Here is a 13,592-nt window from a genome sequence, read left to right on the forward strand (position 1 = left end):
CCAGATGTGCTCAATTTGATTCAGGTCTGGGGAACGGGTGGGCCAGTCCATAGCATCAATGCCTTCCTCTTGCAGGAACTGCTGACACACTCCAGCCACATGAGGTCTAGCATTGTCTTGCATTAGGAGGAGCCCAGGGCCAGCCGCACCAGCATATGGTCTCACGAGGGGTCTGAGGATCTCATCTCGGTACCTAATGGCATTCAGGCTACCTCTGGCGAGCACATGGAGGGCTGTGCGGCCCCCCAAAGAAATGCCACCCTACACCATGACTGACCCACCGCCAAACCGATCATGCTGGAGGATGTTGCAGGCAGCAGAACGTTCTCCACGGCGTCTCCAGACTCTGTCACATGTGCTCAGTGTGAACCTGCTTTCATCTGTGAAGAGCACAGGGCACCAGTGGTGAATTTGCCAATCTTGGTGTTCTCTGGCAAATGCCAAACGTCCTGCACGGTGTTGGGCTGTAGGCACAACCCCCACCTGTGGATGTAGCACCCTCATGGAGTCTGTTTCTGACCGTTTGAGCAGACACATGCACATTTGTGGCCTGTTGGTGGTCATTTTGCAGGGCTCTGGCAGTGCTCCTCCGGCTCCTCCTTGCACAAAGGCGGAGGTAGCGGTCCTGCTGCTGAGTTGTTGCCCTCCTACGGCCCCCTCCACGTCTCCTGATGTACTGGCCTGTCTCCTGGTAGTGCCTCCATGCTCTGGACACGACGCTGACAGACACAGCAAACCTTCTTGCCACAGCTCGCATTGATGTGCCATCCTGGATGAGCTGCACTACCTGAGCCACTTGTGTGGGTTGTAGACTCCGTCTCATGCTACCACTAGAGTGAAAGCACCGCCAGCATTCAAAAGTGACCAAAACATCAGCCAGGAAGCATAGGAACTGAGAAGTGGTCTGTGGTCACCACCTGCAGAACCACTCCTTTATTTGGGGTGTCTTGCTAAATGCCTATAATTTCCACCTGTTGTCTATACCATTTGCGCAACAGCATGTGAAATTTATTGTCAGTGTTGCTTCCTAAGTGGACAGTTTGATTTCACAGAAGTGTGATTGACTTGGAGTTACATTGTGTTGTTTAAGTGTTCCCTTTATTTTTTTGAGCAGTGTATATATATATATATATATACACAAAACAATAGCAATATTTATTGCCAACCCAAAGCTTCTAGATACTGTACATATGTACACTATCAACAGCTTGCAGTGTTGTGAGAATGCCCTCTATAAACTAAAGATTTGTGACTCTTACTGAGGTCCTTGTAGCTTTAGTGTCAGGAGAGAGTAGAGAGCATTGTCATCTATTTTCAGTGGGGGTTCTCCTAAATGTGCGGTGCAGTACAAGTCACTGTCTTCCTGGGGAAGAATGTTGGAGCTTTTCATAATTATCTCATCATACACATGACAAGTGTCCTCTTCACCCTGAGAGAGAGGAAGAGAACAAGAGAGAGCGGGAATTGGGTAGAGTTTATTTGTTGACCGAGTTGGTGCAGAATGACGGCTGTCTGATGAGGACATGCAAAATCTTATTCAAACTATGATAAAGCATAAAACAAGATCCAATTCACCTGTGCAATGGCTACAGGAGCTGATACTTTAGATGCTGGAAATGCTGAGGGACACAAATTAGAGGCTTCAACATATCATAAACAAATAATATTATCGTACCTGCATTATATGTAGGTAAGATATCAAAGAAAGGGAACTTGGTCTTACTCAGTGAGCACGGCATTGATCGGCATTTTCTAAAGAATACACAAAGTGCAACCACAGTGCAACACATCAACAGTCCGACAGCTCCCACAACAACATGGACACGTACAAAACCTAAAGGAAAGAAAGAGAATAATTCAACAAAATCTCAATCAAACCCATTTTCCAGTGTTTCTAGAACAAAATAGAGTAGCCTAAAGTTAAATTACCTGTGCTGTCAATCAGAATGGATGAGGATGTTGGTGCGACATCCCAATCTGCAACCGGTAACTTTTTGCATGGCACCATTAAAGTGACATAACAAAAGCATACAGAAGATAAATGGAACATTTATTAGAATAAAAAAATAATTGTACAATAGGAGCTTATTTTTTAAGCTATTTAAAGTTATATCAACCTGCGTAAATGTGGGGACCTCTGGGGACACATATCTGTATGTTTGTGTGGTGTCCTTCCTATCAGGTGTAAACAGTGAAGTGACCAATGGAGCTGTGGGTAGAAACAGTAGAGGGTAGACCGAGTATGATTTTTGTGCATTCAAAGACAATCAAATGGGATAAAAGCAAAACAATATGCGTACCTTTACTCACAGAGACATCTACTTTTGTTAAAACATCTCTTCCCCACTGACCAAGTCCACAATAGTAAAGTCCAGAGTCCTGTAATTTCAGGTTTTTGATGGTGGCAATGAAAGTATGTCCATGGACATTGTCATACACAGAAAATCTTCCTACGGTGACAAATGTGTCCGCTTTCACACTTCTGATGAGAACGTCACTGTAGGAACAGGGGTGGCGACACAAATATTTGGGCTTATATTGATATCCATCTGGATATGAACACTTAATGTCTAAAGATCCACCTTCATTTCCATGCTCTCCAATTTTGCTCCTTTTTGCATAACAGCTTAAAACTTGATAAAAGAGAAGACAATGTTATTCTTTATCATAATAACAAATAATAGTTGAAACGTGAAATAAACAAAAACTATGTGGAATTGTTCGGCAAAAGTATATTCTATACAATTTGCACTATGCAGGAGTCTCTTTCACAAAGAAAATAATCAACAACAAAAATGGTCTGCAATTGTAATCAACAACAACAACAAATCAACAACAACAAAAATTGTTTGTGTTAAAACTCACCTGGCAAGTAAAGGAGAATCATCAGATAGAATTTCATGTTTAAATGTTTTTCTTATTTCACCAGATCCCTTTTTCTCTCAAATGATCCTACTGTCACTATATCAGTCTCTACCCAGCAGCATCACTTGCAGTGGCTTTGGGCTGTTTTTGCCTTATTACAGGAAGTGAAAAAATAAACTGCTTGCAATGTTTCAGGAAGGAAGTGCTACAGACAAATGCTACTTTTGTTAAATCAAAAGCCTATGAGGCAGACGGAGACATCAAAGACAGACGAAATATCCCATAATTGTTCATCTGGAGGAATTAAATGACCTGGTTATTAGCTATTAGATGCACTCTCGAAACCAGACATATGAATGTGTTTTGTTTGGTTCTGTAAATACATTTTATAATTTGCACTTGAACACAATAGGTAACACCTGTGGCCTGACCGGTCAACCGCAGTGCTTTACTGTCCTCTACTAGTAGTTAAAAATCTTTACTTGTCTTGGTATATTTTAATGTCATAAAACATCTGTATAATACAGTATGTACCCTTCATGAGTCAATTCTAAACAACACAACATTCTCAAAAGCATTCTCTAAATATATTCTCTCCCTCTCAGGACACAATCTATCACAGTGAAATGTTTGCAAAGGTCAAGGGGTCTCCTGCCATCTATAGGGAAGTCCTCATACTTTCATGTTGTAAGCAACTGCCATCCCGAAAGACAACTAATAGCGATTAACTGCTATTATATTACACATTGACTAGATTAAGAACCTACGCACACTTCAGATACAAGTTGTGTGTTGCATACTAGCTATGTGTTTGGTTAAATGTTTTATTTAGCTATACTGAACAAAAATATAAACACAACATGTAAAGTGTTGGTCTAATGTTTCATGAGCTGAAATAAAAGATCCCAGAATTTTTTTCCATATGCACAAAAAGCATATTTCTCTCAAACGTTGTGCAGAAATGAGTTTATATCACTGTTAGTGAGCCTTTCTCATTTGCCAAGATAATCCATCCACCTGACAGATGTGGCATATCAAGAGGCTAATGAAACAGCATGATAATTACACAGGTGCACCTTGTGCTGGGAACAATAAAAGGACACTCTAAAATGTGCAGTTTTTCACACAACTCTCTCGGCCTTGTCCTCTTCTGAGTCCGTAGGGGAGTTGCAGCGATGGGATAAGACTAACTACCAATTGAATATCACAAAATTAAGGAGAAAAGGGGGTAATATTTTTTTTATTTTTTATTAATTGTTGCATGTTGGGTTTATAGTTTTGTTCTGTATATAATATCCTTTAATCGTGACACTGGAAAATGATCTTTAAAAAAAAACATTTAAAAAATGTCTTTGTTCATTCCTCTTACGGCTACTTAACTGTCTAAAAATACAAAAAAATATGGTGACTTGCAATGTGTAAGCCTTTCCTTTCAGTTGTTTTCCCCTTTGAACTTTTCTGTTTCCACTGTGCAACTCCCCCATTCTCCCCATCTCTTAGCTGGACAAAGCCTCACATGAAAGAGCAGAACATCCAACTGACCATCCAGTAATTAAAAAATAATTAGAAATGATTCTTACGTCATACTGTGTCTTCAATGCAATGACCAAATATGAACATCTAAGGAGAAAAGGAGGGAGAGATTCAACTGAGGGAGATGGAAGTCAACAGGCCTAACAGTGTAGCCTAAGGTGGTTTCACCAACACCACATTCTGACTCACAGTACCCACTGCATTAGATATCTCTCCATATCTCAGCAGCAACAACGGAAGCAAGGCTTCACCCCAGGTACTACTATAAGACAAAAGCAGTTCTGTTTCTGTATCAAGTCCAACTTCTTCCTGTGATCCCCTGCCCATTACTGAAGCAGCTCTGGAACATCAACCTGTAAGAGGGTAAAAGATTTAGATTAGATTTATTCACCAATATTCTCCCTGAATGTAAATTCAAGTGGGGAGAACAAGTATTTGATACACTGCCAATACACTGCCAATTTTGCAGGTTTTCCTACTTACAAAGCATATAGAGGTCTGTAATGTTTTATCATAGGTACACTCAACTGTGAGAGACGGAATCTAAAACAAAAATCCAGAAAATCACATTGTATGATTTTTAAGTGATTAATTTGCATTTTATTGCATGACATAAGTATTTGATACATCAGAAAAGCAGAACTTAATATTTGTTACAGAAACCTTTGTTTGCAATTACAGAGATCATACGCTGCAAGTCCATGTTCCGACTCAGGATGTCGTTCATGGTCATCCTTGGGCCGGCCAGCTCAAAGCCGTAGCCCAGCTTCATCAACCTGGTGTTGTTTCTCAACGCATTGGCCATCTCCGTCTCTGTCTTGTCTCCACAGATGTGCCGCTGGTTGTGGAAGCGCAGCTCAGTGACGGTTATATTTTTCTCTAAGGCATGTACTACAGCCAAAATTCCCTTGCCAGTGAGGTGGTTGGAGTCAAGGATTACGCTGGTCAGAGATGTGCTGTTCCACAGAGTTCCGGCAATGGCATAAGCCTCATGGTCGTCAGTCCAGGTGTTGGCTCAAGCAAACATCTTGACGTGTGTTGCGTTGTAGTGCTTCTGCAAATTGGATGAGAGTGTGGGTCTTGATGACATCTGAGTTGTTGACATTGAGCTCCGTCATTAAAGGGTAATCTTTTCTGACCTGCTCAAGGAGCTCATCAAACATACTGACCTCCTCGTCTCCCTCCATGACTTCACCAGCCAGGCGTTCATCCCTACTGCTGTTCTCTAGGTTTACAGTGTTGACCTTACTGTATTTACTAGGATTCCTTTGTTTCCTTTTCACTGTCGCTCTGTCTTATCCTGGACACTACTTGGTTTCCTGAGGGATTGGGTGTTTTCTCTCTCTTTGTCCTTCTCATCATTCCTCTTTTTCTTTGTCTCAGTACCTCTGAGTTCTTTTTGCTTTTCCTCTACTTTAGAGAACATTCCTCTTATCTTGCTATCCTTCCTTTTTTGAGAGTTCTCTTTCTTATCTTTCTCCTTACTATCGTCTTTCTCAGCTTGCCCTCGAAGCTTTGAAATCAGGTCCTTGGTTTTAGAGTCTGTCTTTGTTCTGTTTTTTTCCTCCTTTTCTTTCATATCCTCTTTTTTTGTTTGCAATTTTGAGATAAGGTGAAGGGTTTTGTTACTACACTTATCCTTTTTGTCCTTTACTTTAACCTGTACTTCACTGCTATTTTCAACAATCTTATCTTCCTTTTTTTTCCACTGTCTTTGTCCTTATCTCCTCCTAACCTACTATGTGCTCTTTCCTCATTTTCCTCTCTACTCCCTCCCTCACCCTTCAAGTTCTTGCTCTCTGGTTTTTCCTCTTTGTCCTTGGATATGTCCTCCTTCGTGGTCTCCACAGCAGAGAAGTTTAGGTCTATGACATCCTGGTCATCCGGGTCATCTGACTTGAAGTAGAAGAAACGAGCACAGCTCTTCCCCATCTTCTTCAGGCGTTCCCATTTCACTCTGTCAGTTGTTGGCTCCTTAAGTATGAAGTATTTAAGAAAAGATAGTTGCATGAATCATACAAGTATGAAATGCAGTATTAGATGAATCATTATTTAATAATGTACTGTATGTTCATTTCATATATTTTCTGAATGCTTCTGGAATGTCCATAAGTCAGGACACAGCCTATGTAAAACCTATGAAACTTTGCCTCTACGAGCACCCTCTGTAAAACTGTATATCTTGCATATAGCAATCAGGATATTTTCATCCCTTACAGGGCGATGCGTCGGTAAGGATCTGCGAGCCACTGTGTAAGTAACTCTGGCAGATGTTTCCTTAAAAGGCAGTATGGGGTCAGAGCGTTCTGCTCTGGAATTTCATTCGTCTAAGAATTGGAACCAGCATTAAACCAGACTCATTATTCCATGAGCCTGTATTTTATCTTGTTCATCAAAAACTTTTCCAGATCTCAAGGGTCTTTGTGAAAACAAGACAACATGCAAACACCCTACAGATGGCCAAGTACAGCTTTGTAGGATGGAAATTAAGTATTGATAACTATACTACTGCTACATAATTGGTTAACATTTGAATACAGTGTGAATCACATATCCTGCTATTTATACATGTTCTCTTTATGGCTCAGGGGTTCATTTCTTAAGGATTTAAAAAGAAAAAAATGGGGCTGCCTAGCAACTCCTCAGATTTATGATGCCCCAGTGTGTAGGTGACATTTTGCCCGTTCACAAGACTTCTCTATAGTCTCTCTACACGCAGCTGTTTCAACATAGCTCACAATTCCTTACTTGCAACCTGTTGGAGCCTTTATCCAACAGCCGAGTGTCAACATACTCTGGGTCTCTAAAGATAAAGAGAAGCTTAGACAGTGGGCTTATTAATCATTAGGATATTATTGTATCATCTGAAAAAATAAAGTTAATTTACAAAATAGGACACTGGTATCGTCACAGTCAAGATCTGAGACTTGTGTAATATGTCATATTTATATTTTACACTAATACAATTGCTCAGAGAAAGATTGATTAACAAGTAATTTTTTTTCTCATAAAAATAGGTAGGGTTCAAAATGACTGTTTTCAATGCCTTTCACCTTGCGAGGATAACGGCACTGAGCCTTTAAAAAGTGTTTTATGAGTTGGGAGGGATCTTAGACCATTCCTCCATACAGAATCCTTTCTAGATCATTGATATCATTAGTCTGCACTTATGGGCTGCACTCTTCAATTCAACCCACAGGTTTTCAATGGGGTTCAAGTCCGGAGACTGATAGCCATTGCAAAATTTAGATTTTGTGGCCAATTAACAATTTCTGAGGATTTTGATGTGTGCTTGGGGTTATTGTCTTGTTGGAAGATCTACTTGTGGCCACGTTTCAGCCTCCTGGCAGAGGCAACCAGGTTTTGGGCAAAAATGTCCTGGTACTGGGTAAAGTTCATGATGCTGTTGACCTTAACAAGGACCAGTGGATTCAAAATAGCCCCATCAAAGACCCACCACCATATTTTACATTAGGTATGGGGTTCTTTTCTATTTATGCACTCATTTTGACACCAAACCCACCAATGGTGTGCTTGGCCAAGGATCTGGAAGGATTCTGTATGGAGGAATGGCCTACGATCCCTCCCAATGTGTTCTCAAATGCATTTTAGGAAAAGGCTCAGTGCAGTTACCTTCACAAGGTGAGGTATTGAAAACAGCGGTGTCAATAATTTTGACCCCTACCTTTTTGAGAAAAACAAAATATTACTTGTTAAGCAAAATGTTCTTCTCTAAGCAATTTAATTAGTATAAAATATAATTCCCCTTTTTGGGGGGTTGCGTACAATACAGCTCAGTATTTCAGTAAACTATTTTATAGTCATTTTTGCTAATCTTAGCAAGGGTGTCAATCATTTTGGGACCCCACTTTATGTCTGTATTCCTATTTCTGTCAAACGCCAAACAATTATAGATTTATTTCTAGTAGAGACACTAACAGCAGCTATATTTGAAGTTAGTGGGTGAAATATTGCCCACAAAAGTATTCATCATCCCTGGTCTTGAATCCTGAAATTACTACACAATGTCTGGAATCCAGGGTTGACAGGGTGAGGGTCCTGATATACTTGGGCACTTGAATAAGGTGTCAAATTGGTAGGCCAACTTAAAGTACTCAATTGACAGCTGTTCATACATCTAGGATACACTATTACTACTGTAATAACACCATTTCAGAGTTCAACCAGCAAAAACAACTTCTAACTATTGTATTTTTTATTGGTTACAAGCTGTCCTTTACGCAAAACTAACGACATTGGCATCATACCTCAAAGGACAGCTCCCTTTGAATGAGTGTCTTGGTTTCGCGCTCACAGTAGTCAAGCATCGCCCCCCTATTGTATTTTATTGACGGCTGCTTGTCTGTCTGGTTCCTCAGCCGGAGCCCGACTGGCACAGTTGGATCCGGGTCAATAACGGTCAGTTCGCGCTGCAGCTCATCCACCTCGGCGGATGTCAGAGCTGCTAACAGTTTGTCAATATCGGAATCCTCCTCGCTCACCACGGGGCATTGATTCTGCACTTTCCACATTATTTCCCACGAAAATGTCCTGTTACGCAAACCGGTGCGTAATTGGTACGTCCGGTCTCCAAAAGTCCTTTGATAATAATAGTTGTATTGGAACACTAATCTCAGGTTCATTGACCTCTCCAGTCTCTCTTTGAAATGGTCTTTTAGTGCAATTGAAATAAGTCAGTACCATCTCCTTGTCCAAACTCTCAGGAGGACTGCCTGGGCCGCCTCTCGAATAACTGTTTAGCTCAAAGCCCAATTTGAGATCAGCGCACTGGAGCTGGACTGGAGTCATATGACAACACAAGGAAAAATGCAAATTGATAGCTATTAAATCATCTATATTTTGTATGGGGCTATTATAAGTTTGTGCATGATGTCATCAAGAGATTTATACTTTTGTAGCCTATTATGGCCATTTAATTCAAGGTTCTTTTGACTAACACCAATAATCCTTATGCATTCATCACGCAAGAAACCTGCTTCTAGGATAGTGGTACAACACAAGTGTTGATATTACGACATCTAGTGGACCAAATTAAAAGATGAAAACCGTCCCTTTGATATTAGGAGAAAATGTTTTTATTCCACAATATAAACTGCAATGTCTCAAACTACCTCTCTCCATTCCTTCCCAAAGTGACCCACCCAAGCACATACACTACATGACCAAAAGTATGTGGACAACTGCTCGTCAAACATCTCATTCCAAAATCATGGGCATTGATATGGAGTTGGTCCCCCCCTTGCTGCTATAACAGCCCCCACTCTTCTAGGAAGGCTTTCCACTAGATGTTGGAACATTGCTGTGGGGACTTGCTTCCATTCAGCCACAAGAGCATTAGTGAGGTCGGCACTGATGTTGGCCGATTAAGCCTGGCTTATAGTCAATTCATCCAAAAGGTGTTCGATGGGGTTGAGGTCAGGGCTCTGTGCAGGCCAGTCAAGTTCTTCCACACAATTTCGACAAGCAATTTCAGTATGGACCTCGCTTTCTGCACGGGGGCATTGTCATGCTGAAAAAGGAAAGGACCTTCCCCAAACTGTTGCCACAAAGTTGAATGCACAGAATTGCCCAGAATGTCATTGTATGCTGCAGTGTTAAGATTTCCCTTCACTAGAACTAAGGGGCCGAGCCCGAACCATGAAAAACAACCCTAGACGACTATTCCTCCACCAAAATAAACAGGTGGCACTATGTATTTGGGATCGGTAGCATTCTCCTGGCATCAGCCAAACCCATATTTGTCAGTCAGACTGCCAGGTGGTGAAGCGTGATTCATCACTCCAGAGCAATGTGTTTCCACTGCTCCAAAGTCCAATGGCGGGGAGCTTCACACCACTCCAGTTGACGCTTAGCATAGCGCATGGTGATCTTAGGTTTGTGTGCGGCCGCTCAGCCATGGAGACCCATTTCATGAAGCTCCCAAACAGCAGTTATTGTGCTGACGTTGCTTCCAGAAGCAGTTTTGAACCCTGTCGCGAATGTTGCAGCCGAGTACCGACAATTCTGACACACTATGTGCTTCAACGGTACCTTTCTGTGAGCTTGTGTGGTCTACCACTTCACGGCTGAGCCGTTGTTGCTCCTAGATGTTTCCACTTCACAAGAACAGCACTTATAGTTGACCGGGGCATCTCTAGGTAGAAATTTTACGTACTGGCATGTTGAAAGTCATTGAGCTCTTCACTAAGGCCATTCGACTGCCAAAGTTTGTCTACGGAAATTTCATGGCTGTGTGCTCGATTTTATACAGCTGTCAGGAACGGGTGTGGCTGAAATACCCGAATCCACTAATTTGAAGGTGTCCACATACTTCGGTATGTAAAAGAGCCTTCGGAAAGTATTCAGACCGCTAGACTTTTTCCATGTTTTGTTAGGTTACAACCTTATTAATACACACATATACATACATATATATTAATAAAAATTCTACACATAAATATCACATTTATATAAGTATTCAAACCCTTTACTCAGTACTTTGTTGAAGCACCTTTGGCAGCAATTACAGCCTCGAGCCGCCTTGGGTATGACACTAGAAGCTTGGCACAACTGTATTTGGAGAGTTTCTCCCATTCTTCTCTGCAGATCCTCTCAAGCTCTGTCAGGTTGGATGGAGAGCATTTCTGCACAGCTATTTTCAGGTCTCTCCAGAGATGTTCGATCGGGTTCAAGTACGGGCCACTCAAGGACATTGAGACTTGTTCCGAAGCCAGTCCTGCATTGAACCTTCGCCCCAGAGCAGGTTTTCATCAAGGATCTCCGTACTTTGCTCCATTCATCTTTCCCTCCAGTCCCAGCCGCTGAAAACCATCCCCACAGCATGATGCTGCCACCACCATGCTTCACCGCAGGGATAGTGCCAGGTTTCCTCCAGATGTGACGCTTGGCATTCAGGCCAAAGAGTTTCATTAGACCAGAGAATCTTGTTTCTCATGGTCAGAATCTGCCTTTTAACAAACTCCCAAGTGGGCTGTCATGTGCCTTTTACTGAGGAGTGGCTTCCATCTGGTCACTCTACCATAAAAGGCCTGATTTGGTGGAGTGCTTTAAAGATGGTTGTCATTCTGGAAGGTTCTCCCATCTCCACGAGGAACTCTGGAGTTCTGACAGAGTGACAATCGGGTTAGTGGTCACCTCCCTAACCAAGACCCTTCTCCCTCGTTTGCTTAGTTTGGCCGTGCAGCCAGCTCTAGGTAGAGTCTTGGTGGGTCCAAACTTCTTCCATTTAGGAATGATGGAGCCCACTGTGTTCTTGGGGACCTTCAAATGCTGCATACATTCTTTGGTACCCTTCCCCATACCTGCGCCGCCACAATCCTGTCTGAGCTCTACGGACAATTCCTTCGACCTCATGACTTGGTTTTTGCTCTGACAACTGCGGAAGCTTATACAGACAGGTGTGTGCCTTTCCAAATCATGTCCAATCAATTGAATTTACCACAGGTAGACTGCAATCAAGTTGTAGAAACATCAAGGATGATCAATGGAAACAGGATGCACCTGAGCTCAATTTCAAGTCTCATAGCAAAGGGTCTGAAGTCTTATGTATTTTTTTAATACATTTGCTAAAATTTCCCAAAACAGGTTTTTGCTTTGCCATTATGTGATATTGTGTGTAGATTTGAGGATTTGTATTTATTTAACCCATTTTAGAATAAGGCTATAATGTAACAAAATGTGGATAAAGTCAAGGGGTTTGAATACTTTCCAAAGGCACTGTATAGTGTGTGGCAGTTGATCCAGGTCCTTCTGTCTGCTACATTGCTAGTCTACAACTGTAACTTACCCCAGTCGATACGCTTTCTGTTCTGTACATCAAACCATTGCTGAAGCATCAACACGTAGTTCAGAGGAGACCAATCCATTGAATTCAATTGAGACAAACATTATTGCTCAGATAAAATAAACTTAGTCTACTGATATAAGTCAGTATGATGGAAGTACTAAGTATTGGGTTTCCCAGAAAATACAGTTCTCTCCATCACATGATTTATTACGGGGAAGGAGGGGACCTTAACCATCTGTCTCTGGTTTTGCATGCAAGGAAGTTCAAGATACCCTTGGATCTTTAGAGTGCCTTATTGTTTGACTCCTTTGCACCACCCATTATATGGAAACCCATGCAGCACACTGACTCCACATCATGTCACAACCACAAACAGTTCAAAGGAGGAAAGAAAAATATGTAAAAAATACAAAAAAAAGTAACAAACAGTATAGTTCTGGACAACAACCCAATAAAGAGGAGGAGATAGCACCGTTGTCACAAAGGGGATGAGGACAAGGGAGGGCTAGGTCTGTGACATCCTGACTTGTGTGGCCAGGTTGCTAACGGAGTAGGCCGAACACCGTCAGACTTTCCTTCCAAAACTCCATCCATTCTCTCCTCAAATCCTCAGCGGCCATCGCTTATTGTACAGCTGACACACACATAGTCCTCTTTCTCAGCCAACTCGGCTGTCACACCCACACAGACCTGGTGGAACCACTGGTTACAGCTGCCGTCACACTGGACCCAGTCCACCTGAAATTAAGTCAAAAACACCAAATAAAGAAAACTCAAGTGACATAAGACAGACAAGGAACTGAACATTCAGTACATTTGACAATTTCTACTACTAACAAACTGCTAGGCATTCTGTCCCTCTCTCCTTTATTTGAACTCCAACACTAGCAGCCAGTCAATCAGGTTTTTCGCAATTAATAAAATATTACTCATTATTTCATGTTTTCTTATCAGTGAGTGATTTATTTGACCTCATCTCCTTCTGGCTGCTGGCATCCCTCTGCTGGACACATGGCCATCTCCTCTTCAGAGTCTTCTGACTGGGAGAAGTCGGAACGAGGAGATGAGGAGGTCGAGGCTGCCCTGCGTTCCAGGTTCTTCTCCTTGTTCATTTTCTGTCTCTTGTTTTGGAGCTTCTTGGCCTTGTCCCTGCGCTCTGTCTCCAGAGCCTCCCTCTCCAGGCGTCGCTTGGCCTTCTTCTCTGCTCCGTTAACTACTTCCTTTTTCAGGCCATCCTGAAGAGATAAATAACACAACATCTTAAAGTAAGTAAACTTTATTATTTTCATCAGTGATGATACGGTAACAGTAATAAACTAAATGCTTTTATAGGCCAATAATAAAAATACATACAATTTAATTTAATGTATTTGTATGAAAGGCTGTG

At 41.8% G+C, this 13,592-nt stretch overlaps 2 protein-coding genes and 1 pseudogene across 2 annotated transcripts in view; all 3 read right to left on the bottom strand.

Moving 5' to 3' along the window:
- Positions 1-1,105: 1,105 nt before the first annotated feature.
- On the bottom strand, positions 1,106-3,644 carry LOC135527574 (CMRF35-like molecule 1). Its single transcript, XM_064956065.1, has 7 exons — positions 2,866-3,644; positions 2,301-2,633; positions 2,118-2,209; positions 1,930-1,990; positions 1,724-1,834; positions 1,576-1,619; positions 1,106-1,429 (listed from the first exon to the last, which is right to left on the bottom strand). Exons 1-7 carry the CDS (start codon positions 2,900-2,902, stop codon positions 1,256-1,258), a joined length of 852 nt encoding a protein of 283 aa, XP_064812137.1. The 5' UTR covers positions 2,903-3,644; the 3' UTR covers positions 1,106-1,255.
- Positions 3,645-3,774: 130 nt separating this feature from the next.
- LOC135528302 (leiomodin-1-like) lies at positions 3,775-9,331 on the bottom strand (annotated as a pseudogene).
- A 151-nt stretch (positions 9,332-9,482) lies between these two features.
- Positions 9,483-13,592, bottom strand: part of LOC135528301 (lysine-specific demethylase 5B-B-like) — a 36,460-nt gene continuing 32,350 nt past the window's right edge. The window contains exons 27-28 of the mRNA XM_064957285.1: positions 13,177-13,440; positions 9,483-12,943 (exon numbers count right to left, since the gene is read on the bottom strand). Coding sequence (XP_064813357.1) covers positions 12,815-12,943; positions 13,177-13,440 — 393 coding nt within the window. The 3' untranslated portion in view covers positions 9,483-12,814. The remainder of the gene's footprint in view (positions 12,944-13,176; positions 13,441-13,592) is intronic.

The sequence above is a fragment of the Oncorhynchus masou genome, chromosome 33 (assembly GCF_036934945.1).
Source record: "Oncorhynchus masou masou isolate Uvic2021 chromosome 33, UVic_Omas_1.1, whole genome shotgun sequence".
NCBI lineage: Eukaryota > Metazoa > Chordata > Actinopteri > Salmoniformes > Salmonidae > Oncorhynchus > Oncorhynchus masou.